Source organism: Cariama cristata, unplaced genomic scaffold (genome assembly GCF_000690535.1).
Source record: "Cariama cristata isolate BGI_N322 unplaced genomic scaffold, ASM69053v1 scaffold3038, whole genome shotgun sequence".
Classification (NCBI taxonomy): Eukaryota; Metazoa; Chordata; class Aves; order Cariamiformes; family Cariamidae; genus Cariama; species Cariama cristata.
This window is the reverse complement of record NW_009632678.1, coordinates 35,598-62,908: the sequence shown is the minus strand read 5'-3', so window position 1 is coordinate 62,908 and position 27,311 is coordinate 35,598. Positions and strand designations below refer to the sequence as shown.

The following is a 27,311-nucleotide window of genomic DNA, read 5'->3' as shown; positions in this document are numbered from 1 at the left end:
GTCCTGAAATTAAAGAAATACATGGTACATGTAGTTGCTTTTAGTCATTAAGTCAGCCTATCAACTAGATGAATCAATGTTCATTACCTTACTACAGACATGTATGGGACAAGCACATTCTACATGCAGTCACCTTGTAATAAAATAAAATCAAGACAAATATTTGTGAATTATGAAGTAGTATTTGTCCACTAGCTGCCAACAGAGTTTGTATTCTTATAGACTGGATAAGGGACACAGTAATTCATGAGCTAAAATTATTATATTCAAAGGACACAAATTTTTATCTGGGAGTTTAAGGACAAAGCTTAGCCCTATTTTTAAGAATTAAAATGCAAGTTTCATGTTCTGTATGTCATCATAGCTTCTGACTGACAAAAATCTATCTTTCTACTGCCAGAGGTTGTATCTTGAGCCAAATAAAATTAGGCTGTATTTGCATTTGTGATATTCTAAAAAAATACTTATACTATTGTTATTATGTCACCATGTTTAACATAACCCATCATATTTTGCCAATAGGTAGAAAAAAAATGTGCAGTGCTATATTTTCTGTGTACTATGACTAAATTTTTTTAGTATTATGGTTGGTAATCTGTATTATAGAAAATACTCTGTTCAATAGCAACTGTCATATGGAATGAATACTATAGCACTATTTAAGAGAGCATTTTTTATGAATGGGTGGTAGGGTCTCACCAATTTAAGTTCTAAGAAAAGATAATCTCTGGAATTCAAGTTCATCCCAGGTTTCCATCATATAATCTCTCTGCTGGTACTGGGCTTCATGTTTACTAAGTGTTTATCGGAAGGACAACAAACTAATTCTGACTGAGGCCTAATGAGCATTATCTGGCAGGAAAAGGCATTATACAAACCTATAAATCTCAAGCTGCTTCTACTTATTACTTCCTGAGTTCAAAGTGACTTTGTAAAGCAAACTGAGAAAGTGAGGGAAAGTGGTAAAAGCTATGTGGATGTTGATGCTCATAAAATGTAAACCCTGATTCCCTATGGTGCTAATCAACAGCAATTTCAGTTGAAATCAATACTGAAAATCAGGCCAGTATATAATAATTTAGAAATTTGAAGAGAATTGCCTATAGAAGAAATGTCAGGTGATCTTGTGAGAAGACACACGGACCAAAGTAAAAGAATCCCTTAAGGGGTCCTTAGGATGTGGTGTCTCAGTTTACAATAAGCTCTCTTAAACTGTCATGCTTTATATGTGTGTGTACACTGCATTTGCAAATAGCCCCTGACTGACTGCTATCACAATATCCTTACCAACCCCTGTTGATGATTACATCACACTTATGACGTATAACAACATACCAGACAGGTAGCAGATACTGTTATTACACTCTTCCTTGTGTGTGTAAATGTAATAAACATAACCTGGTTATAGCACAACATATAGTCATCTCTAGTACCTTGGTTTACTTTCTGTCAAGGCAGGTAACCCAGGTCAGAGAAATTTACCAATTCTTTTAACCCAGTCAAAGCATTTCTGAAGTTCAATAAAATTTTGATAAATGTCCCCCATTAGTTTTCATCTCAGGAGTCTCAGTTACTTTCCAGTTGTGGTTCTGGTCAGGGTTCAGGACAGATGCCATGCAGGACCCTGTTTCCTGTGCAGTCTGGGAAGTCTGTGAAGATGAGCAGAGTCCTGGCATAGGAATATTCCAATGTCCCATGTTGAATTTTTGATACTTAGCCTATCCTTTCCTCCTCAGTTGGCTGGACTGCAGCATTGTCTGTCCTTAGGAATAATGCATCAAGCTGTTAATCTTTCATATATCAATGGTTTTTATCATACAGTATAACTTGTTTTCTCTTGATAAACACTAGTTGAGAACTAAATCTTATATACTTATACTGGAATATTATTATGCCATTTTACAGAAGCAGGCACAGAGAATTGAAGTAACATAGGCAATATTATTTTATTTGTTGTTATTAGACTCTCCATAGCGTGCCTCTTATATCGCAACAACAGGTTTTTTTCTTGCTCTTAAAACCTCACTATCATCTTACAATATGTCACAAGAGGCGGGATTATAAAAAGCTTTAAAAAAAGGTAGGATAAGGTCTTAGAACTGTATGAACTCATGGTTTGCACAACTCCTGCATATTTCCCCAACATTGCTTTTGTAACCCAGTTGCAGAACTTTATAAAGAGCATACTCAAAAGCGTCACTGTATACAATGAACACAAAAATGCCTGATCCCTCTTAAATATGAACCTTATTTGTTATTTACAAATGGATAAGATGTATGTAAGCTATTTCTGCCCTGTTCCCTCTGCTGGGACCAAAAAGCATATCTCCCCCCAGCTTCATTAAAGCCTCAAAGCAACGATGTAAGTAGATGGATAGGCTGCAGCTGGTTGGGAGTTTTGGAGATCTGCATTTTTGCAGCTAGATGTATGGGTGCAGTTTGGCTTTTACTGTTTAAATCCTGTAGTTTACCCAGTCCAAAGTCTGTTAGCAATAAACAGTACTTGACTCCAACATTGACACTTCCCTTAATCATTAGAGGAAGATACATCTGTTTGTGTCTGTCTGGGTTACTCTAAAGTTGGATCTGCTTGCTTTACATGTTTACTTGTGATCATGGATACAAATAGCCACATAAATTACAGTTAAAGTTGGCCCCCACTGATATTTCTGCCCTTTGCAGGAAGAACTGGGACCTGATGCACAATGCCAAGGCATAGCTCTAGTGGCAGGTCTTTGCCATACTGTAAGTGCTCTATCAAAATTTTGACTTAGAACTAGCGACAAAGACGTGCTCACAGAAGTAAAAATTCTAAACGTAGTTGTGTTTCCATTTAAGACACTGGTGTTTAACAAGTCATGTTCTTAAGATCATCTGATTTATGATCTTCTATGTTCATATTTAGCAGAGTATCATTACAACAGCTCAACACACATCTTAATTACATGTTGGAATTATAACAAACACAGGAAACGGGCAGAATTACTCAAGGCTAATTGGATGGAATTGATTCAAAATATGAAAACACTGTGAAGTTTAAGCAGTATTTAAGCCCTCTAATACAACATACTTTCAATACAAATCAAGCTGATGAGGAGGAGTTACTGTATTTTGTACTATTTGGCATCGCATGGTTGTATCAGCTCTGGTTTCAGCTACAGTAGCAAATTTCAAGCTGCATAGAAGATAAAATGAGAGTCCTCTTGTTCTGTGTTTCTAATAGACTCAGTGTCCGGTCTAGAAATGCTATTGCATACAAACAAATCAAGAGTAACAACTTCTCATCTTACTGTGGCAGGTAACAAAGAAAAAAAGAAAGCAGAAGTCTATTTGAAAGAAGCAAAAATATCTTGCCAGATAATTGAGGAAGATACAAAAGGTAATGGCACATGAACTCTCTTGCTGAGACATACAGGTTCTGCCCAGAATTAGAAGGGTGACTGCATCAAAATATCTTTGGTCTTAAGACTCTGCACAGAAGAATTCAAGTCAAACTTGAAGTTTTGCCACCAATTTCTGTGCACCCAGCTCATGGCAAGGGATTAACTCCTTTTTCTGCCAGTCAAGGATATGATCTCATACTTACTGATATCTCTTGCTACCTTATAGCATAAAGTTCTGTTCTTGTCTTCAGATACTCTGCCCAACATCCATATTGTCTGTTAGACCACAGAATGAGAAGAATTTTTTCTCACCAAACTATTTACCAATTTGTCTAATTAACATGCTTCCAGCTAAGGCATTTCTAGCTGTCTGCATAACTATACTTTGGATAGCTTCAACATAATGCAAACCCACTGAGTACAATGAGTAACAACTGCTTATCATAGCATAATTCAGGTTTGAAATTACCTCAGGTAGTCACCTAGTCCAGTCTTCTACTAAGGTTAGTTTAACAACTCCCGACACAGTATGCTTCCTTATTTCTTTAGCATTGACCTGGTTGGTCTCTTTTTTACACTTGCTTTTTTAAAATCTGTTCCTCAGTATGAGCTTCTTGGACATATCTACTTCTTGGTTTCTCAGTAGTTACTGAGCAATGTCTCTGGCTCCAGAGGTTAAAATGAGTTCATGGTTTGTAGGTTTTGTGGACAAAGACTAAAAATACCACAGATGTGGAAAAAAAAATTACCCTTACTTCAGTAGAGCAATTGACAATACTACCTGTTTACTTATAGCTTGGCTTCAACCTGACCTGTATTCCACTTGAGTATTTTCACTGATGTTCTACTGATTAGTTGGAATTTCAGCTCCATCTCTGTTGCTGATGCCAGCAAGTGGGACTGGTATCTGACATCTGGTTTTATTTTAATGGAAAACTGAAAGCCTCCATGCACATGCTTATTCTTTTGGGAGTGTACCCACTCTGAAAAGACAGTTTCTACAAACATGTTTTCATGCGTGTTCTGACCTTCTGAATGAGATGCTTTGCAATTAAAGCACCAAGGAGCTGCTGAAGCAGAAGTGGCATCTTGCTACCAAGACTTGGAACAACTCCGATAATCCAGCAGCCTTGTACCATCATGGCATGCAGTTTTAGCATTGCAGAGTTTTGTGACTCACAACAGCAGGAATTGCAAAGTCAACCAGACTCATTTCCATGTAGATCTACAACTTTTCCATTTGCTTAAAAATACTGTCCATCATAACTCTTAAAACACATTGAGATTTAATCCATTTAGTAACATCTTCATTTGCCACCATCCCTTGGTAAGTAACTGTCTTCTTTACATACCATGGTCATTGTTCTGTGCCCCTACTTGCAGAGGCAATGGCTATTCCCAAGCCTATGTGACACAGATAAGTTTCATACAAACATCCAGTTGTTCAATGTGAACTAGATCTGCTGAAGGATTATTGTTACCTAATGGGCTGTAAGAGCTGGTAAAGCACAGAAATTCATATATTTACATATCTATGTTCCACTGGTGTGTCAGCCATGCATAAAAATCTTACTAATACTGAAAAACTGAGAGAGTCTTCTCTAATGCAACTCTTGGCAGCCTGCAGTGCTGGAACTGGAAAGCTGAGTTTCTACTGCTGCCATGGTAGAGATGTGAGCTTAGCTGATGAACCCCAATGTCAGTCTGTGTGCAGCCACAGCTTAGTTACTGATCTGTTAGAGCAGGCGCATATACATCAGCCCAGTCTCCTCAATGTCTGTACCATCTCAATGACATGAACAACTTGTGTGCCATAGGAACTGCTGTATACATTTATGACCCTTCTTTGTCTGTTCTTCCAAAAATCAGGCAGTAATGGGATCCTGTTCACATCCCAGCTATGGTATCACCAGTTGCTTTTTGTACCTACAGGTAACAATCGGTGTGTGTGGTGTCAGCGCACTCCTCTGAAATGTTTTCTACTAGCTAGATAGAATTATGTCTGCAGTTCAACGTCAGTGAGCCCTTGGAAACTTCAGTCTGCATGGTGGATAAAGGCAAATGATCGTATTCTTCCTTTGATGTAGTGACTGAGTTATGCTGGCAGCTCAGAACCAGTGACTTAACTTCTTTTTTGAAGTTGCTATTTAAGAAACCATAGATAACAGGGTTGACACAGGTGGAAGCCATAGCTACGAGGTGGCACAATGAGAAGATCAGATTGTGGTGGCAAGGTGAAATGATTTTGTAATTCCAGTCCACAATGGTGTTGAAAACATGCAGTGGTAACCAGCAAACAGCAAAAGCAGCAACCATGGATGCTAACAGAATATTTATCCTTCTCAGCTGAACTGCTCGGTTGCTATATTCACTCTTCTCAAACATGTCCTTTCTTTTCTGTAGACGTAAGTAGATACGCAGGTAGCAAAGTATAATGAAAAACAGCGGGATGCAATATTGCAAGAGCAGTAAAGTGGTAGTGTAGATAAGTCTGTGCTGCTCAGAAGGCCATGAGTCGATGCATATGGCCTTGTCAGTGGAAAAATTCATGATGTGTGAGAGCTGCTCATACAAATCATTAGACAAGATGGATGTGGTCAAAAACGGCAGGGACATGAGACATGCCAAAGTCCAAATTACTCCAATTCCTAGATAAGCTTGGGAGGTACTTGGTCTCCAGCCAGTTGGGTTTATGATGAGCTGATGTCTTTCCAGAGCAATAAGGACAAGGGAAAGAATTGACACTGTCACAGATGTGCATTGAGTGAAAGAGGTCATTTTGCACATGACTTCCCCAAACATCCAGTAGTCCATCATGGTGTAAACAACGGTGAAAGGCAGACAGACAAGACACATAAACAAGTCTGAAATTATTAAGTTGGAAATTAGGATGTTGGTGACGTTGGCCTTTTCCTTTTGCCTGGCAATGACAGCAATCAGACAGATGTTTCCCACAATGCCTAGGACAGTCTCCAAGCTGTAAGAGGTGGCCAGAAAGCCAGTAAGGTCAGAGATGTTCCTGCACTGATTAGAAATGTGCACAGGGAAGCTTCGGTTTGAGCTCCAGTTCTTACTGTTCAGGAAAAGAAGACCATCATTAACAGCCCTTGTCTTATTCATTCTGAACCCCAAAATATTTGTCCAAAAAGGTGATAGTCAAACAGAATTTTGGTCTCCTGGAGCCAGTCTAAAAAAGGTTTTATCTGTTATGTTTGGCTGTGGAAGATCTGGGTATACCTGCAAAGGAAAGGAAACAAGATTGCTTAGTTATGCTACAAGAAATTAGTCAGAAGGATAGGGGAGGAGACGGGGAAGCAAATGCCAGGGATTCTGTGTATATTCTGCAGCTTCCTTTTATATAGTTTATTAGATCACAAAATGGAACCCTTTGCTAAACTGTGGTATGGAAAACTGTGCAACCCTATTGAATTATGGCTGTGTTTACTCATTGTGATGTCCCATAGATTAAAGAATATCTTAACTTCAGCATTTAACTCAGTGTTGTATATTGAATATCACCAATGCAGTAGAGTGGTGATTCAAGAAAGTTGGATCAAACACACTGGGGGGGTAAAAATTGTGTGTAATTCTGTTTTTGCGAAGTTCTGGTCCAAAACGGAGCAGAAGACACATTATGGGGCTGCATTTACCTTCAGTTAAGCTAAACATCAATGTGAAATGTAAGGCATATTACGTGCATAAGGCCAACACTGAAATATCTTATGTGAGTTAATCTGTAAAATGCATTTGTGATTGTAGCCGGAACCCACGTTTGCTTGAGACAATCACCATGCAAAAATTCAGGATCATATTCTCAGGAGGAATAACACAGGACAATTTTGAAAAAGTCTAAAATAATTCAAAACAACTTCAATATTTTTCAGTTTCTACCCAGCTGTGGTAAGTCATGGGAACTGCAGTCCAAGGTTCCTGCTTTCCCATTCATCCCACTGGATGAACTCCAGTGCCCGTGAAGCATTGATGTCTCCCTCTGGGTGGCTAATGCAGCCATCACAGGGTTTATCAGAAATATAGTCCAGTCTTCTGAATCTGGCTTTAAGAGTGGGTGATTTTGACATCTCTTAATTCCTTGTGAGAAGCTTCTTACTGATTGTCTCTGGGCATAATATTGCTTTTTTTAACCAAAAGAATTCAAGTGTTGTAATAGCATTTCCTGTCTCCTAGATACTGTTCCAGCACAGATAGGTCTGCTTCTTAGCCACTGCTGCTAGCCCTGAGCTGGATTTTTCAATAGGATCTCAGGGAGCTGAACCCACGGAGTTCCTTGGGGCTGCACACTTTTGGAAATCTCAGCCATAGGCCTGCCTGGACTCTATCAGACGGCTCCTGGGAGGCTGCCATGATCTGCCATAGCAGAGCCTGATTTATAATCCTGACCCTGGAGTCCAAATCCTCTATGTCCAGGAATCAGGGGGAAAAAAAAAAATCTGACTCTGTTGGGAGTTCTCAAGTTAGAAGCAATTTCATGCTGTACGAAGGCTTGTAATGTGAAAAGTAAATAAATACTTGGGGAATGAAGCTATTTACTCATTGCATGACCCTTTGCTCAGCAATAAAATGCCACTCAAACAAGTTTGTGGGGTTGTGAAAAACTCCTGAGCTTCAGAAAAACAAGTGATCAAGTTATGAATACACAAATAAAATGGTATAGTGAGCTTATCACTTTGAGTAGCATTCACTGCCGAACAACTGCATGCATAAAGGTAACCAGTACTGTACAAAAACACCCACCATCCTACGATTTTTTTGTTTGACTTTTCTCTTTAGGAATTGTATTGTGTGCTTCTAGAGATGTTGCCTCTCAGGAACTAATGAAAGCAATAGTGTGCAGTAAATAAAAAGATGTTTTGAGATAGTTGTTCTGCTTGATCAGCAAAAATTAGTACAGTAAATTCCTTTGTTGCTTTGCTAGACCTATTCATTTATCTATCTCTGTCTATACCTGTCTGTATCCTTTTGTCTGAGACAGTCAAGAAAGTCACATGAACAAAACATAGTAACCTTTTGTTCCTCTTGTTCTTTCACTCCCTCAGTAGTTTAAATCTTAATTAAAGAAGACGAAAGAGTTTCCAAATTGTGAATGTAGGTATGACTCTTTCTAATCACTCACTTTTGTGTTGTTACTCAACCCATGTGAACACATTGATTTATTTTCTAGAACTAAAAGAAGAGGCAAAGATGATGTACGGATTGCACGGGCACATATGGGGAAGGTATGGTGGTCTTTCAGTGTGAAAATGGATATAGAATGAAAAAAGATCAACCAGTCCCTTAGCTTTTAATGGTTGCTGGCTGGTGGAGATGCTGCAAATGAGACAGCGCAGAGATCTGCAGCCTGCAATATGATCTGATACCAGTCAAAGGAGCTCAGTCTTGGCATTTGGACAGGGCAAACAGACTCACAGACTCTGCTGTGAATGAACACGTGGACTTTTTACTACAGTCCCAGCCTAATGTCCTCAGCTATGGTATCATTGACAACAAAAGCATGGTTTTCCTTTGTTGCTTGAAAAATTTGTGATGAGTTATTACAAACGTCTGTGCCCCACAGAGTAAGCCCTCTCAAGGGTCTCGGACATTTTTGGACATGCTGAGGTGTCAAGTGAGGAGAACTTATAATGCGGAAGCAAAAAAAGAAAGTGGTAGAGCCACCTGAAAAGCAGCTTTAAGGGGCACGTTCCCAAGAGCAATGCCAAAGGCAGAGCATGGCTGTGCATTTGTTGCAGATCACAAGCACGGTGGGGATAAAGTGAGTCTCTGAAGGCTCTGCAGTGCATTTTGTTGGGTTAGGAGCTCCTTCTCTTTTAAGACCTTGAATTCCATGGTGTATCCCACAAGGTGACTGTCAAGCACTTCCTGGGCATTCCTTCTCATGGTACTTCCCAGAGGTAAATAAAGAATTATCACCCACTTATCACAGATAAGAGGACTGAGAGAAGGAGGTGAGATATGAGTTGTCCAGTGTCTCAAGGGAACTTGTGGTGCACTACACAGTACTTAAAACTGCCTGCTAACCTGATGTCTTGGGAAAAGTCAGAGCCTAGATCACTTAGGTCCATAGTTCTCTGTATCTCTTATTCCAGCAACAATGTAAAAAGCAGTTCTAGAAAAATTAATGTTGTGGTGATCTCATGTCCTATTATGGTATTCTTGGATGGTAGATTCTTAAGGTTAGTCACTGCAAAATGCTGTGTTATCTCAAGGTGTTTGCCATTCAGTTTAGTCTAAATTAAGAGCCAGTAATAAGCAATGTGTACATACTCTGCTTAGACTTTTGAATAAAGTGTTAGCTAATATATTGAATCACCAATGCAGTGGGAACAAGTGTGTTAGTCTCCTCACTGTATCGAAGGTTTGTTGATTACCCAGTAAAATATAGCAAAAACTTTATGGGCTAAAAAAGCCCAGCTTTTATCTCCAGAAAGTGAAGCAATACTTACTTGACTTGTAAGAGTAAGAAGCATGCCTCCTAAATCAGTTTGAGGGAGTGGATGGAAAAGTTGGATTGGTTTTGTTTGCTTGTTTGTTTCTGCAGAGAAAAAAAGTAATTCTGTTCAGAACTCTTAATGAACTTCAGGAAAGAGGTCAGTAATAAAAGCTAATATGCTCAAAAAGCAAGAGTTTTCTTCTCTAATGGATGCAGCATGAGATAGTTTCTCTAAAAAGCAAGCATCACAAAAGTCTGCAGCAAATTAACAGCATACAGAAGGAACAAGAGAAGGAGCTTTCAGATTTAGTCTTAGTGTAAGTTAAATTCACCGCTTACACCTTTCATAGAATTTCATCACTCTGCTGTCTGTGTTGGGAGCAAGGAAGAAGAGCAGGAGAGGTTTGAAGGGTTTGTCTTGCTGAACAACACAGCCTTCTAAACTAACAAATGTCACTCAGGTTGTCTCAAAAAAAGGAAACTGACTATCACTAGCCAGTTTGAAAGCCTTGCCCCAGGAGGCTATGCTGTATTTCCCAGAAAAATTCCTCGAAGGAAAGGGAATTCTGCAGAGATGGGCCAAGGGAGAAAATGAAACCCTCTATGGGTTTCAAGGAGACTGCTAGACAATAAGTGGCCCCAGGCAGTTAATGCATGACTGCCATTTTGAGAGACCTCTGGACTTGAAGACATCCTATGAAAACCTCTATAAAAACTGTTTTCTTGCAGCCAGGATAAAGCAAGGGACTACCGCTGATGCTGTGCCCTATGTGCTCACTAGGAAAGGGTGGGTCATTCTTGCAAAGCTAATCATGATCATCCCCTCACTGTAATCAAAAAACAGTTGTGATGAACATTGTGGATCAATATCTGCATTAGACATAAGTCAAAGAAAAAAAATGTTTGCAGTGTTTGGCTTCACTATCTGCTACTTAGAAGCAATTGCTTATCTAGCTCAGAACTTAACCAGTTGCTCAAGCCATTGCTGCTTTCAGTCCACAAGACTTCCTGAGAGAAGCGATTCCTAAAGTCACAAAGGGATTGTGTTACTTATTTAAAGAGTTACGCAGTTATCTGGAGTAAAGCAACTACTGTCTGCCTCTTATAAACTAGAAACAAAGGAGAAGTGGAAAGGTTTAACAGAACTCTGAAATTCATATTACAGTTATTAATTGAGGTGGCGGTGACTGACTAACAGGGGTATCCCATTTTGCTGGCAGTGACATTATCTCAGTACAATAGATTCACCCTGTTTAACCTTTCGCTGGGATGTAAGCCTAAAAATCATTTGGCTATTGTTACAGGTTCCCGGGAAGGCAACACTTAACTAGAATAGGAAACCTGCCACTGAGTATGCACAGACATGCCACAGTAGTGTTAAATCCATAATGGATTTGATACAATGAAATGTTATGGTGGACTCTTCATCTTTGTTTAACTCTGTGTAGCAAAAATATTGGGAGCAACTGTCTTAGGTCACTGAAAAAGCCATATATGTTAAAAATTCCTAAAACTTGCATAATTAGGGTATAGCATGAGTTGTATGTAATAATATGTTACAAGTCTATAACACAGGGAGATGGTATAAATACCCAGGAAAGTGAATATTTTTTCCCCCTCTCACATCTGCACGTTCTCAGAAGGAAACCTTTTAGGGGTTATGAACTTATATTATGAGTTAACCTCCTCTGATCCTGCAGAAATCAGGGAAGTTTTACAAAAGCACCTACTCCCACTTTTTATTTTCTTGTTAAATTCATAACAAACTTTCCAAAGACATAGAGCCAGCTCACAAATGTAAAATGTGACTAGCAGGTCAGCAGACTGGAGAATGGTAATTAGTCCCTGATTTCTTAAGAGTAAGGGCCATTGTGACTTGTCTTGTACCCAAGAGAAAAAAATTATGTTTTTACAAAGGTGATCTTTACCAAAGGAGGTGGGGAATCCATAAATCATTGTAGTGGGCACCTTAGCAGACAGCCAGTTAGGATATCTGGGGGGTGACGTAATGTGTACTGCCAGAAACCACAAGGGTTGGGTAAGGAACAAGAAGTCTCGGGGACTAGGAGATGAGAAGCATTTTCCAGTGACCAGCAGTAACCAGGAAGGCTTTCTGTCACACTGCAAGGTGACAGGGAGCACACCTGAACCCCAAAGATTCCCCAAAAAGTTGCCATCACCCTTTTGCACCCTGAAAGGTTGCAAAGCTCTGCTCAGTAGAACCAAGGGTTGAGCCTTTCATGACAAGTCAGACTGGATCCATTTGTCAAACATAGTCACCCGTTTTGGTGCAAAATGTGGTTCAGTGTATCCGTACTCTATGAACATTTCTTGAAGCTGAAAAATGTCACTTCAAATGCTTTTTCCAAATCAGATGGAGGAAGGAGAACCCAGATAATCATTGGTTGGGCTCCATTGGGTTAAATACCAGGTCTGCTATCATCATCATTTCCTGTACAGTGGTTCAAGCCCTTTGGTTTACTAAAAAAACTTCAGAAATTGATTACGATTATTTTGTTTCCAGCAAAACAAAATATTGCACTCATCAAAATCACTGGGTTTTTTTTTACATCTGAAAAAGGCATTCTTTCCCTCAAAAACATCCAGTCTTTCAAAACTATACATTTAATGTTTTGGTTCAGGCACTGAACTGACAAAAGCAATTGTTTGCACAGCCTTAATCAAAGCTAAATGGTAAACAGCAAAGGCCTTTCTTGTTTTTATAGCCATACTTGCTAAATTATTACCATTAATTGTTATACTGATGTTTATTATGGTGGTATTAAAAAACTAATTGAGAATAGGTCCTTTTGTGCTTGATGTTGTACAGGTCTAGAGGAGCAGATAAGTGTCTCTCGACAGAGATGGACAAGAGCTTAAAAAGCATACAAAGAGCACAAAATATTTCTTACATTTTCCTTGCCTTGTGACTGGATTCAGAGCATGTGGATTATAGTGGACTTTGGATCAAGTTCACTTAATATTTCTGCCCTTGTTTCTGTATTGTTCTAAAACCGTAAAGAAATCTACAACATTTTTGTGGAACTGAAGGGCAGTGCAAGAATTCTTTGCTTTTAGGAACTGAATATGCATAAAGCCTTTCAAACCATGGCTTCCGTGAATTTAAATTTCATGACCCTGTCAATATCAATGGATCAATTTTAGAATTTAAATGCTAATTGAATGCTTTTCATTATCTCCTGTTTACCCTAATAGTTAAATGAATGAAGAATCGTAAATGAGTTGTTTGTAATCTATATTCTTATGTTATTCTAAAACTTGTTTCTTTTAATTATATTAATGTAGCAATTACTCAGTAACTCTCCCTTAAAAGTTTCTGATACATAACTCTTGCTTCGGATCTTAGGTTAAGTTTCAGGTGAATCCTTACTTTAACATTTTCTGACAAGAAATCAGTCGTTATCCAAGATAGAAGGAAGATTTGAGCAGAAAGGGAATTAGCAATGGTGGTATCAGCTGTCAGTCACTCAAGTGAAAGTTGAATAAATTTTTACAATCAAAAGTGATAACTTCCATAAAGAGATCTGAGCTTTTATCAGTCTGAAATGATAATTTACAAAATTCTTACCTGTTACTGACTGAGAAAATCACTGCTGTTGCCACACATTTCTATCTTGGAAGAAAGAAGGAATGTTGTAGCAGGAAAGTAAGGTCTTCTGTGTCCTAGCAACCTGGAAGAGCAGCTCTCCTCACTATAGGTAATTTGGATGGCACCTCTCTCCCTCTCCCCCTTTCTCTCCCCGACTCCTTCCTTCCCTCCCTTCAGCTTAGCCAATGAATTCTGCTTTATGATTATGGTCTTACTTTCAAGTTCTGGCTCCCTCTGCTGTTATATAAATATAGAAATTCTACTGATACTGGAGAGGAATAGCAACTTCAGCAAAGAGCTATAAAGTTATGTGAAGCACAGCACGTACCCGTGCTACACACAAGTACGTACTCAAGTGGAAGCACACTAAAGCAATGGGACAAAATACAAGAACAGAGCCTAATCCTGTTCTCCTTGCTGAGACAAGTTTCTGTAGGGCTCAGAGAAATTTGCTTCATACATATAAAAAGATTGCCAGTATCAGTTTTCTCAATTTTTCTGTTCCCTCACAGACTGATACTGAAATTTTATTTTAGTAGGATCCAGGCTACAAATCCTTAAGTTGTGAAAGGGAAGAGGTACATTGTTACTCAGGCAAAGAACTCAGAAACTTAAGAGCACTGAGAAAGCCGGAAATAGAGGAAAAGAAGGATTTGCAGAAGTGCCAGTTTTCTTTGATTTTTTTTCCCAGGTCTTTCTGATGAAAAACCAAGGCAGGAATCAGAGTTGTGAATTTTTCTCTTGCACTGTGAAAATACACAAACAGAATATTTCCAAGGCGTATATCAGAATATTCTAATTCTGGTCTTTACTTAAAGTGGGTTTTAAACTACGGTCAGCTACTTAACTAGACCAGTGGCTAATGCTATTCTGGGGCCCTTCTAAAGGTGTGATAATTAGTTCTAGCAAATATGTGTTTTCATTTGTAAGCATGTAGTATGTCAACAGAAATCAAACATTTCAATATCAAAATAAGTACAAGCTCTTACCAACTAAACTAAATGTGAAAATATTTTTTCATTTCTACTGCAGTCTCTCATTTTTTCTGGTAGCAGCTATTACAGATGTGCTCATCTACTTCAAGAGCTTAGCTGACATCTTTCATCATTAGAGAAACAATCAAAGCAGAAACATGAATATTTAATGTCTTTCTAGGGTATTTGGGCATTTCTTATGTCTTATGATGCTGAGAAGCATAAAACTGTAACCTGTGTAATGAATGGTGTAAGCTGGAGAGTTGTCCTTAGTTACTGATTCTTTCTTCAGGGCATGCTTGATCTGCTTCTTATTTTGTATTACTTATTTTTCCCAGCCTCCTTTTCAGGAGCTTTATTTACCAGCTAGTTTGAACCAGCACCCTGTATTCCAGCATCCCCCTTTTACCCAGGCGCCTCAGAAGGAAATGACCTTTCTGATCCAATTAGGGAAGAGGACATGAAGTCTGTGCTCCAGCTGAGAAGGCACCAGCCCACAGAGATCTTGAGCCTCTTGCCAGCTCCTTAGGAAGCAGAAGCTTTCTATCTTACTGGAGCCAGAAAAGCTGAAATGACTTATTTAACTGGCCTGTTCACTTCTGTTTCTTCCTAATTTATTTATAATATGTTTATTTGTTCTGCTGTTCAAAGCATTAAATGGGAGGAAAACCACTAGGAAACAGACAGTCCTTTTACTAAGGGATATTTTGATATGTGAAGCTGCTGTTCTTGTCTCCCTCAGCTTACTCCCATTCTCTGTCTACAGTACGTGCTCCTGTTATGGGAAGGCACTGGGGAACTGTCCTGTTTTCTCTGCAGTTTATTACTTAAGACAGTTGGACTCCATGGAGACAACGCGCTTCGAGGGGGTTCAGGTGCATGGGGAAATAGTCCTCTCTGCTCTGGCCAGATAACTCCTTCCTGCAAGTGGTTACGCTGACAGCAAGGCCTCTACTTAAAAACGTTCATTGGCTACAATTAAGCATTTCCCTGGGAGTGACAGGATTGTCACAGCAGTGGGATTACAGCTGCACTCTGGAGGTTTTGAGGGTCTCCTCCAGCGCTCTTGTGTCAGATCTTCAGCCATATCGCCTTCATTGATGGAGCCCTGGTGCTCTGTCTCTTTCTTTCCTCTGAGCATGGCATTTCAGAGGCCAATGCTCCTACAGAACATTTAGCAAATCTAATTGTGATCCAGCATCTGGAGTCTTGCTCTTTCTGGTACTGTTAAACAGTGAGCAAACAGTGTCCACAAAGAATGGTACTAGGTACTCGATGATGAAAGCACATGAAGAAAATGTACCATGGGAACAGTACATAGCCCATGTATGTGCTAAGCTTATCAGGTCTACATGGCATCCTTGTAGGTATTTTGCACAAGTTTGGTTTGGCTTTATTTTGTCAGAACCTCTACCTCTCTCTGAAGCAGAATTGATATTTTAACCATTTTCAGCCTTCTCCAATTTGTTCATAACCTTCCTTCCTTGGGGGGAGATGTGAAACTGATGTATATTCCCAGGGATTTTTCTGAACTGCTTAAACGATGTTCAAGCCTTCAGGAAAGCCCTGTTGCTCCTGGCCCTCTAGGCGGGTCCTTATAAATGTATCTAGCAGTTAGGAACCTGATAGCATGATTCCTTATATCTATATCCTTTTTTTTATATATATATATATAAACCTGCGTGAAATCCTCTGATCCACCCTCAGCAAGTGCAAAAGTGAGAGCCCCTCCAGAGTCTGCTGTTCACAGGTTGGAAGGGTCATAGCCAGCTTCAGTGATATCCACTCCGCTACTCCCAAAAGGCATAGGGGGGTTATCACAGGGAGCTGCTACTAGCCAGTTCTAACTAAACCTGAGGGCCAAAGATTTAAGAAGGTGCAATTGTATTTCTCATTTCACCTACTTCCTGGAATTACTATAATGACTTTCTGGTAGCACCTGGAGCCATGGATGGGTTTTCTTCTAACCATTGGTAAGCTGTTTTCCTTAGTACATGCAGATTTTCTACTTGTATACTCTCAGCACCACACTTGGAAACAGACCATGTTACTGTGGTTTTCCACAACAGACATTAAAAAGAAGTTGCTGTTTCCATCAGTTGAACTGTTTCATTGCAATATAGTTCAGCAAGGTAGAGGAAAGGCAGATGAACAAAACATCTATGATGTCAGCATTGAATCAACTGAACACACTCAAATAATTTATCCAGGCATTTTGAGCCATACAGTGCTTTTGTTATAATTGCTCCTAATACTGTCTTAATATGTTTTATAGGATATTTCTCATATGAACCACTCTTTTGGACTTCGTACTAGGCACAGTGTAGTGCCTGAAGTCTACTAGCTAAACATGTTTTATAGTCTAGGTTTTGTGTACAAACAGCTTTCATGGAGTTGTTTGTCAGTGGACTCTGATCCAAACAAGATTATTGCATGAAATTCTACCCCAGTAGGGAAGGCTACAGAGCTATTTATGTGGCATTTCTTTGCAGTAGATTGGACTCTCAGGCATGGGCTTGCCTTTTTTGTAATATACCAGCCATCTCCTGGAGAGTATGTTCCCTTGTGCATCTGTACTAATGTATTGACCTACACAAGGCACTAGGGTAGGGGAAGGCTTTCAAAGGGATGTTTTCTGCTTTGTTTCATCCCATTCTTCTAGGATATGTGTCTTGGGGGAATGTCAATTAGTATAGTAGCATAATGAATCTGTTTGGCAACAATTTATGTAATACCTGTTACTCTAAAAACTAGATGATTTTCAAATCAATAGTTAGATTTAAAAACTTTTACAGACACCATGAATTCTTCTGTTTTCAACAAGACCAACCAGTAACTACTTAGAAGGAAAAGCAGTGATTTGATGTATGTGAAAATTTATTTAACTCTGGATCCCAACAGGAAAAAAGTCACAAAGTTATCTGTGGTAAAGCTTGGTTACAAATGTGTATGTTATAAGACAAACCACTTAGTGTCAGAAATGAGAGAGATGTGGCACAGTTAGAGCTGTGAAAGGCACAAGGTGAACCCATTCCTCCTGAAACCATGCTGCTTTGCTGCTTTCCTCTGAAGGAGAGATCCAGATCATGTTCAACTTCTAGGGTAGGTGTGGAAGAGGAGAAGTACATCACATGGTCTTAACCAACTCCATTGTAGACTTTGCAGGTTATGTCAGGATTAGTCTTCTTCACCACTCGAATGGAACAGCTTTTCTTGTGGAATAGGCCAACACAGTTCACCCTGTCATAGTTCTTGGGGATTAAAACCCTGTCATTGACAAAGGCAAAGACAAAATCAGCAGTCAAGACATGAACTGAGACAGGTGCTTAAGAAGCCACACTCACCCTTGAGCAAGCTACATCATGGATTGATTTGGCTCATGGATTCCATTAATGCAAGCACTGTGGATTATCATAGGAGGAGTACAGAGCCCTGATCATGGCTGTTAACAGATGAAGTGATTTCCCAATGTTTATTGTGGTTTAAATGTAGTTCTTACTGGCCATTCTGTTAGGGATAGCTATGAATTCCCACACAGAGACAGAATAGGGATTAATTCTGTCTTCCCCATTCAAACTAAGACTTTTTGGGTAAGAGTAAACAGTTTAAAGAGTGCTGAATCACCCTAGAATGAATACCTCCTAGCTGAGCCTCTTCTTAGTGCAGGCCAACTCCCTCCCTCCAATGGCTGAGGACAGCCAGGAATATTCCCCATCAAGGCTTCCTTGGATTATATCCTTCCTCACAGACCCTTTATGGGACTCTTTCTCCCTCACCTCAAGAAGAAATTTTCTAGCCTTCTGGGGAGATAATCAGTTGACACCATTATATTTGGGAAGACAGCTCTCCTTGATGTGTCACCTACCATCCAGGAGGCAGGAACACACAACAAGATTTAGAAAGCAAATTATCAGAGCAGGGCATGTGTGTCCTGTTTTGAAAAGCAGGAAGGGTGGGCTCTTGGCAGCACGAGGAAGGATGTGGAGCAGCTCTGGCCTGATTAGATGTTTGCAGACAGGCCACTGGTCTGGTGCAGAGCTGCAGAAGCCCACGTGTACATGTGTTGTGGGGTGTTTATGTATCTGGAGACAAGCTGCTGAACAGAAGGAGGAGGAAAACTGTGGTTAAAGGGAGTCATACACCCAGTTAGTGTCAGAATCAAAAGAAGGACTAGCTGATGAAGAAGAGTTGTGTGCTTGAAAGACCCTAGCTGTGTTCCATTTTGTTTCTTGTTCCTTCCAACTCAAACCATTCTGTGATTCTGTGATTCTTCCCAAAAAAGTCTATGTGATTGCCAGATTATCCTGCTTGGTCACAATTAGAACTAACTGGGAAATGGGAAGAGGAATTTCAGTCATGAAAGTATGAAATTCCAATGCATGCTTTCAGTGAGGTTATTTAAGTCTGAACATTTCAACCAGTTCCTGAATAAGCAAACAATTTGGGGGAACTTACAAGCTGCAGCAAATCATTGCAGTCATCTTACATCTGCATTGGTAACAATCTTCTGTCTTCCACACCGCACCAAAAACATAGAGGTTTCTGTTTGAAAGGCACCCTGCGTGCACACACCAGAATATGACAGTCAGTGGATCAATGTAAACACGCATAAATAGACATAGACCACAGTCTTACGTTTGTGGATTGGCAATCAAAGCACTGATTTCCGTTGAGTCACACCATGGAAGAATCTAACCCAGTGCTCTGCAGAAAAGATACCATGTCTTTGCTCCTGAACTGTGCATGAGTGCATGACATGGCATGATAACATGGCAGCAACCACATACCAGAGAAGCACTATTCTGATTTTGCAGTAGATCGGAGAAATGCCTTAGCTTATGACTATGGTAGGATCTTTCTGCCCTGTCTCATATTCAACATACAGATCTAGACTTTAATCTCTCCCTCCTCCCTTCTCCTCAGTTCTTATTAGACTTTAACTTGCTTGGCTAAACTGAATTTAAACACCAGTTTTGTTGTCTTTGCTTTGATTTTAGTGTCAGGTACTCCACTCTGGTTAGTAAATGCTGCTTAGAAGCACATGGGTTTTGCCATGTGGGCGAGGACTTTGGCTATACATTAGCCCAGAAGGTAACTATTGAACAGGACAAAGAATGTGTTATACTATTCCAATGTTTCCAAGAAAATAAGGCTTTGGATCTCTGAACTAATGCTTCATGGGTGTCTAATATATTTGCCATTCTTACCGTATTTGCTGGCTGGTCTAAAGTAACAGCGAGCATCACACAGAGTCCTTGAGAAGAGCAGGATCAAGCAAAAGGCCAGCAAGAATTTCTAGAAAAGAAACAAGAGTCTTTCTTTAAAATTAGATGTTTTTTTCAAAGGTCTAGCAGACTAACTTGCCCAGAATTAAGGATGAGTCCTACTACTGCCAATAAACTCAGATTAAAAACCACTTCTAATCTACATACACACACACACACATGCACTATAAAATGCTGACTTACCATACTTGCATGGGCTGCTCATACTTCCTAATGAGGAGTAGTGCGTATTTATATACAGTGAGGTAACAATGGTCAGTGCAAAGGGAGGTGATGTAAATGTGAGCAGTCCAGGTGCCAATGGACACTCTAACCTGTTCCAATCATCGATCAGAAGGTGGCACCTCAAAAAGTCTTGCAAAGGCACTGACATACATTGGCATTTTGATCTCCATTGTGCTGGTGTAAATCTGAAGAAACTCCAGTAGATACACTAGTTACTCCACCTCAGCATTGGTGTCGGTGGAAGACTCTGACCCCCAGAAAGCTATGCCTCCAGAACTGGCAGATCATCAAGGAACAGTGGGGAAAGGGCACATGCTAAGCAAGGCAGCAGGGCACTATTGTTTGGCTGACCTGCTACAAGCAGATCACCTCCAGGTATGGAACAGGCCATTCATACAGTGCAGTGATGTGGAGAGTCCACTGTTCTCAGACTGACTTATTATAATTTCAATTATTTTCTATAAGACACATTATTTTGTCCATATTTAGTGACCTGCAGGGACTAGCTGTAGTTTTGTATCTCTCAGTTGCTGAAGCAAAGCTGGGTCTAGGGGATGGAGGCAGATCACCATGACCAGATAGCAACTTTTTGGCAGCAAAACTGAGAAGGAACTGTGCATTGTCACAGTCCAGAAATGAAGATAACAGATGCTTGTCGCTTGTGGCTCTCTTCCTGACAGCAGTAGTGATGCTAAGGATTTGGGAAGGCAAAGAAAACAAAAGTTCCAGTTTTCTTTCACCATATGCATGCCCTGCCTCTAACACAGTTGGAATCGGACACCGACAGCAGTGTGGTTTCTGCAACACTAAAATGAGGACATTTATTTCAATGCACATCTTGCCACAGGTGTCCAGGTCTCCGTGAAATTAGGCCATTGCAACACACAGTATGTGAGGCTACGTCTCAAAAACAGCCAGAACTAGCACAGATCCCTGTGACTGAGTCAGGCGCTGTAAGGATCCAGTGCTTTACTGAATTGAAGCATCGGCATAACAAGTTTTAAAAGTTACCAGAGGATTCCCAGCATAATGAGTTGCATTAATTCTATTAGCATGGGTCTTTCAGCACACCTGGGTTTAATTAAACACCTTGATTAGTATGGCTGAACTTGTTAGGTTCCACTGATTGACAAATAGCTAGAGGAAGCAAAACTGCACTGGAAGTGGTTTTGGGATAAAAGGGGCAGTTGCAGAATGAGTGTGAAATTCCTCTTAAGGAACTGGGAGTGAAGGGACAGTTGTGGAAGAGGTGGCTGCTGTTTGTTGTGACAGAAGATTTGATTTATGTAAGTTCCTTGTCTTTATTTGTTTGTGTGTACTTAGTGAGAGGTTTTAGAGCTTCTGTTGTAGTTTGCTTTTAGCTTTGCAGTGCAGTTGTCAAGTTTTGTGTTAACCTTGTGATTTTGGTAGATTATACTCTCTGTGTGTGGTTCTGCTGTAGGAAACAGTTGTGGCATCTAATGAAGTGCTTTGAGGAAAAAACTTCTTCTCTGGTAATCTTTAAATGAATGAATGTCTATCTGAAGGGAATAACTTGCTCAAAATTACTTTGTTAGCTATGAGAAGCAATAAGGTGAAAATGTAATATATCTCTTACACTGCTAAGCCTTTAAGTATGTGATGTGAATTTGTGTTTATTTTAATAGAAACCATTTGATTAGGGTCTAGTGTACCTAGAGACCAGACCCACTTCTGGTCTGTCCCTGCTGTAACTCTTGACAAATCTTATGCTGTTTGAGGAGGGGTAGTTGTTATGGTGTATAATAACTCTTTAATAAGAGTACAGTTGCTAGGAAACCTAACAAGCAACTTCTGATTTGAAGGTCAAATTATTCTCTTACTCAAGATGATTGATTTACTTAATTAGCTAATTATCCTTCTTTCCTTGGAAAGAAATAACTACTTTAATAACTTTATTTTAATTCTTGCTGTTTCTTAGGTAGACAAACATAGAAAATATACATATAAAATAGGAAACTGAAGTGTAGTGTGATCAAGGCTATTGCTGTGAGAAATGCCTGGTAGCTCTACCTCCGTAACCTGAAGTGTCTATTAAAGCATGCTATATGCACTTTTTTCCTTAAAAAAAAAAAAAAGGCAGCTTAAAGCATCTCGGATTACTGACTTCAGAATGAAGAAACCAAATGTTTATAAAAGCCTGTAATATCGAGTGAATTGTCTATGGGATCTGTAGCAATGCAGAGGTTGAACCTGTCTCCTGCTGACCTGCTGGGATCTCTCCTCTTGAGACAAACAAGGTTTTCCATGTCAAACAGGTAACGAAGGAGTAGAGAGGATTCTCTGGTGTGCTGATGTAAATGAAGTTACCTTCTGTGGCTGCAGTATTAAGCAAGTGTCCTCTGCCAAGGGAAGGTTAAGTTGTCCTTGCCTAGCTTGTCTAGTTGATGGCTCTGACAAGTGAGAAGGTTGATTACCTGTAAGACATGGAGACCATGGCAGCTTGCTGCTTTCCCTCTGTACCATCTCCCTTGGGGTCTGTTGTGCTGGAAAGGCTTGCAGTCCAGCTCTAGACATACTGACTTAAACAACTTTCTTCACTGGCTGCAGGGTATGGCAGTAGTTAATGTATGGGTCTCCTCAGCTTGAGGTCCAGGAAGCGATGAGATGAACATCCAGCACTGCCTTTCCTTGTTTGTCTAACTCCTGTGTATGTCAAGGAAGTTGCCAAACTATACTGGTCAAATAATGTAGCAGCTTGACTAAAATAGTGACTCTGTGCCAAGCTGAGAAGGCAATTCTGCCCTGGGAAGATTTTGCGAATGAGAAGGATTTTGAGTTTTCTGAAGAGATGCCTGGAAGGTCTGGGCTGTGGTCCTTCCTCAAACCAGAAGGGTGCCTGGATGGTGGCTCCAGGTCACCAAAGCTCTGATTATGGTATCAATTCCATAATTTGCTTAAAACTTACTCACATTGAAAATGTCTCTTCAGTAGCCTTCAGTGGCTTCAGACATGGTCTACTGGTTGGCTGTTGTTTCACCTTGTGTTTCCTGATTCAAAACTACATCAATATACTGCTTAATTAATAAACAATGTGGTGGTCTTCAAAATTGGATTAAAGCACAAGAATAAATCTGACCTTACTTCAAAACGGTTCATGTCAATCTCTCTAAAAGAGAAGCTAGGAAGGGAAACTGATGTTCCTTCTGACTCTGACAAGTGATTACCTCCCTTTTTAGCTGAAGTTGTGGGAGTGAACCTGTAGGTAGGACCCTTAGCTGCATTCATGTGTGCGCAATCCTCGGGAAATCAAATGGACTTCATGAAATTTGATGTTTTCCCCAAAATGACCACCTGTGTGACCCAGCCCTTGTCAGTGAGAATGTAGTTTGCTACTTATCAGATGTATAGCAGCATCTGTGTGGCCATCACTTGTGATGAGTATTACTATCTTCCCTCTGCAGGAAGGATTCAGGATTGACTTCCTCATGCAAAGGGACCCTGCCCAAATCTTCTCTCTAATGTAATTTTTTAAAAGACATTTCTCTATTAACTCTCCTTTTCTTTCACCACTGGTCTGGGGCAGATGGCAGTTGGATCTCTTGTATGTGTGGAGTTTTGTTTTCTTTAAACTTGTATACTTTGATTTGTTTAACCTATGTGCATGCTCCCCTTTGTCCATCTTGGCTGTGCCTCTGAACATACTCAATTTGAAGTAAAAATTGAGTTCTTTAACAGCTGCTTATGCAGAAGGTCTGACTTTTTCTTTAAACTGTTCAGCAAAATGACATAACACAAATGCAATGTAACACCTCCACCACCTTGAAGAGACATGATGTTGCTTTTTCCTTCCTTCAGTATTAGGATTGTAGAGGGGATAGTTTTGGTCTCAGTCCACAAACTTATTTAGATCCCAGGGTTCCACTTGCCTTCAGCAGAAATTAGCCCTTGCATAAAGTCTGAGTCTAGAGCAGCTCTCTCTTTTTTTTGTTGGCTACACAGCGCTTGTGACATCTCTCTGCTCCTTTCTTCCTCTCTCTGGAAGAACACACTGTAAAGCACAGGGAACTCCAGCTGGAACAGGCACACATCCATATGTGAGGTGGCATGACATGAAGAGACAGTTAATGGCCATACCTAGATGACAGTGCCCTTGGGACACTACCCAGGGATGGAAGAATTGGGGTCTGCCAGGCTGGAATAGCAGTGTCTCTTTTCCTGAGACAGGGAAGAAATACTGCAAGAACAGTGTTATTGCATTTGTTGCTATCTTTGTTGTAATCTAGCTTGAACGACCACACAAGGGATTAACTCTAGCCTAGCTTTTTCACGGAAAGCTTGCATGTCCCAGTGATATCAAAGTGCAAATGGCAGAGAAAAACAAGATTAAATATGTTTTCCTCCCCTCCCTCTGACCTAATGAGCGAGAGTTTTGCCTTCTTTCAGCACTGCAAGCCTGCAGATAGCTGACCACTGCCACTGCTTACCTTCATCCAGAGGAGTGTCCTGCTCCACTTCTCAAGGGGATTCCAGTTGGGGGGTGGGGGGAGCACTAACTGCTCATGAACCTCTGGACCTTGCCTCTCATCCCAAAGAAAGGAGCAGCCCAAATCCCTGGAGTGCAACTATTCTTCCAGGGAGCTAGGAGTAGGACTTGTTATCTGTGGGTGCAGATGGAGCCAGTGCCATGCTGGCCCTGAACTTCCCTATGGGAACCAGTAATGGCAGTTTTGGGAAGATGTCCTTGACTCTCCTGAGCTTTTTGGAGATGAAGTGAGCCTTTAGCCTCTTGGGTGTGACTTGCTCCACATATGACAACTAACTATGCTACCGTAAGGTACTCCTAAAATGGCTGGGCTTTGAAGAGCTCCCTCTTAAGATAATGCTATCAGCTCTAATTTCCCCTCCCACTCTGCCCCTATGTGAGTCTCCTCCATCCTAGCCAAACTCTGAGGGAGCAGAGTTACTGCAAAGGTGAGTCTATGCTATCAGAATTGGTGCTAGGCAAGTAGTTATTTTGACAACTAACTTCCTGAAAATGGAATAGGAGGCTAAAATATCTTAACACTGTCTATTAGTTTGACTACTCTCAACACTTTTACATTTATCAACTTTCCTGTCTTTACCGAACATGTGAAGGAGCCAGGTAAGTTCTTGCCTCTTGCCTGACTAGAAACCAACAAAACCCCACAACTTTGTGTGCTGCATTCTCCTGTGCTCCATCCTTTCTGTGCTGAGTGCAGTCAGAGTTGCATGCTTGGCTCCTCATGGGATCTTGGGTAGATATGTGGCCCAAAGCAAACTGGGGATTAAACACTTTCAGACAAGAAGATAAAGTAACACAAACGCTCATTAACAATGTTAAAAGCTCTCTGCTAGATGATGTGTAGCTAGGAAGACAAAAGTCCTTAAATACTTAATAGCTCTTAATAGCTTGTGCAGAGCATGAAGATCTTAGTCTGTCTAGCAGCGCAGTGCCCTCTAGATTGTGGGGTTTTTTTCCCCCCCTTCATTGTCCCCATTGGATCCGTTCATCTAATGACAGTTCTGTCTTGACTTCAGCTATTCCTGAAAATATAGGTTTCTCACTAAGAGGACTGAAATCTGTTTCCCAGTGACAGAGGACTTCAGGAAGCCCTAGGGTAGTGATGGATGCCTACTTGATGATTCGCCGTCACAAGACGATGATCTTCACTGAGGTCAAAGAGACGACAACTGTGCATGAGTTGAAAAAGGTGGTGGAGGGATTACTGAAGAGGCCACCAGAGGAACAGCAACTCTACGAAGATGACCAGTTGCTGGATGATGATGATAGACCATGGCTTAAGCAGCCAAACCTGCCGTGCTCATGTTTCTGCTGCAGTGGGCTTGGCTTTATTCAGAGCTGGCAATGGCATCTTTGAACAATTGCGTATTGACCCCTTCTCAAGCACCACAGAGCTACCTGATGTTACGAAGTCACAGGAGACTGGTAACAGCTTTAGTGAGCAAGCCTTGCACTAAAACCAGCACCTCCTGTTTTGCCCCTTGCAGACAGGGTGCTGGTCTTGTCTATGTATCTTGCATCCATCCACACCCTTCCAAATATGTCTATCTGACCAACAAAGCATTGCAATTCAATTATATGATGTCTGTGTGCTGTAGCGTCCAGGCAGCCAACAGAACTGTTTCCTGGGATCCTTCTCTCAAATTAGTGCTAGAGGAGAAGGGTGGCAGCAGCTACATGTGTGCCTCCTGAATTGTAAACGGCATGTTCTGCCACTTGTGTTTCTTCCAGCCAATGCCTGTGGCATTATCAGCTCTGAGCTGCTGTTTTTCTATGGGGGAAGAAGGGTTGCGCAGACTAACTTCATATACAAGGATTTGTTTCTCTGTCTTCATCTTGACTGCTGACAGTGGTGTCTCTGAGGGTTTGGCTGGAAATCTTGAGGAACAGGGGTGCAGAATGAACTTTGACTCCTTCCTGTAGCAAAGTCTTTAGGAAGACTATAACCTTAAGACCTGAGCAGAGGTAAGGTTAGCAAATGAAGCTTATTACCTCCAAAGTTAAGGGACACTGCACTAATACAATGCACAACAATGAATTTTTAGAGTTGACATGAAGTATGGTTACTGGCACGGAGTGCTGAAAACTTCTAACAGCTAGGCAAAGATTTTTCTTCAAAGTATTAAGAGTTTACTTTCTGGCTTCTCTGTTCTTGAAAGGCAAGAAAAATGCAGTGGGAAAAGGGCAGTATAGCAGAAACTGATATAATAAAACTGCAGTTTGAGAGATCTGTAAGAAATAAGTTGGTTACCGTAGGCATGAGATCAGTCCTATCAATGTTACTGTTAAGGAAGTTTATGAGGTCACTTCTCTTCCCAAACAGAATTTACCTCTGCACTATTTTTTTTGTTCTAGGAACCAGATTCTCTATTTCAGAATAAGTATTAGACTTTCCCTTTCATCCCTGGTGATGATTTCACAAGCCATCACATCTAACTCAACTCTCTCTGCTGTGCTTCAAGGGCAAACTGATGGTTTTAGTCTGTGTTAACAATCAGAGGTGCTAATGCAACTATTCCCTCAATGAAACTCTGAAGCAGTGTTATTGTTAAGTTTTCATTCTCCTGTATCGAGGGTAATTCAGGCAGGTGAGTTGATGTCCAAGTTCAAAAAATACTTTAAAAACTACTCAGTCTTGTCCATGATATCTCTTTGAAGATTTTTCTCTGTAATAATAGACTAAAGACACTTCTAAAATGCCTCTTACATTCTTAAACCTCACTGGAGCAAACAAATTGAGCTCAAGTCTACCAGCCGAATCAGGATCATGGTTTTTGTGTTCTCTATAGCTCTGACTTGTCTGTCCTCTCCTTCCAGCACAGGAGCACTGTGGCAGAACTAGGATGCCATCTAGTGACGGTAGTGAATTTATGTGAGAGAAA

At 40.5% G+C, this 27,311-nt stretch overlaps 3 protein-coding genes across 3 annotated transcripts; 1 reads left to right on the top strand and 2 right to left on the bottom strand.

Annotated features, from left to right (window-relative positions):
• Positions 1-5,369: 5,369 nt before the first annotated feature.
• Positions 5,370-6,503, bottom strand: LOC104156723 (neuropeptide Y receptor type 4-like). The gene has a single exon (XM_009706441.1). The coding sequence runs from the start codon at positions 6,501-6,503 to the stop codon at positions 5,370-5,372; it is 1,134 nt and encodes a 377-aa protein (XP_009704743.1).
• An 11,049-nt stretch (positions 6,504-17,552) lies between these two features.
• On the bottom strand, positions 17,553-23,171 carry LOC104166496 (beta-microseminoprotein-like). The gene is made up of 4 exons (XM_009706448.1): positions 23,028-23,171; positions 19,623-19,710; positions 18,871-18,973; positions 17,553-17,682 (listed from the first exon to the last, which is right to left on the bottom strand). Exons 1-4 carry the CDS (start codon positions 23,169-23,171, stop codon positions 17,553-17,555), a joined length of 465 nt encoding a protein of 154 aa, XP_009704750.1.
• Positions 23,172-25,531: 2,360 nt separating this feature from the next.
• On the top strand, positions 25,532-25,886 carry TCEB2 (transcription elongation factor B (SIII), polypeptide 2 (18kDa, elongin B)). Its single transcript, XM_009706447.1, is given in 2 exon segments — positions 25,532-25,695; positions 25,697-25,886. Coding segments are annotated over 2 exon segments (354 nt in total).
• The last annotated feature ends 1,425 nt before the right edge of the window (positions 25,887-27,311 follow it).

Coding starts and splice junctions, on each gene's coding strand:
- LOC104156723 (XM_009706441.1), bottom strand. CDS start 6,503: ATGAATAAGACAAGGGCTGTTAATGATGGTCTTCTTTTCCTGAACAGT.
- LOC104166496 (XM_009706448.1), bottom strand. CDS start 23,171: ATGAATGCAGCTAAGGGTCCTACCTACAGGTTCACTCCCACAACTTCA. Junction 18,974..19,622: donor TAGACCAGCCAGCAAATACG/GTAAGAATGGCA, acceptor GTGTGCACGCAG/GGTGCCTTTCAAACAGAAAC. Junction 17,683..18,870: donor GCAATGATTTGCTGCAGCTT/GTAAGTTCCCCC, acceptor TGTCAATGACAG/GGTTTTAATCCCCAAGAACT.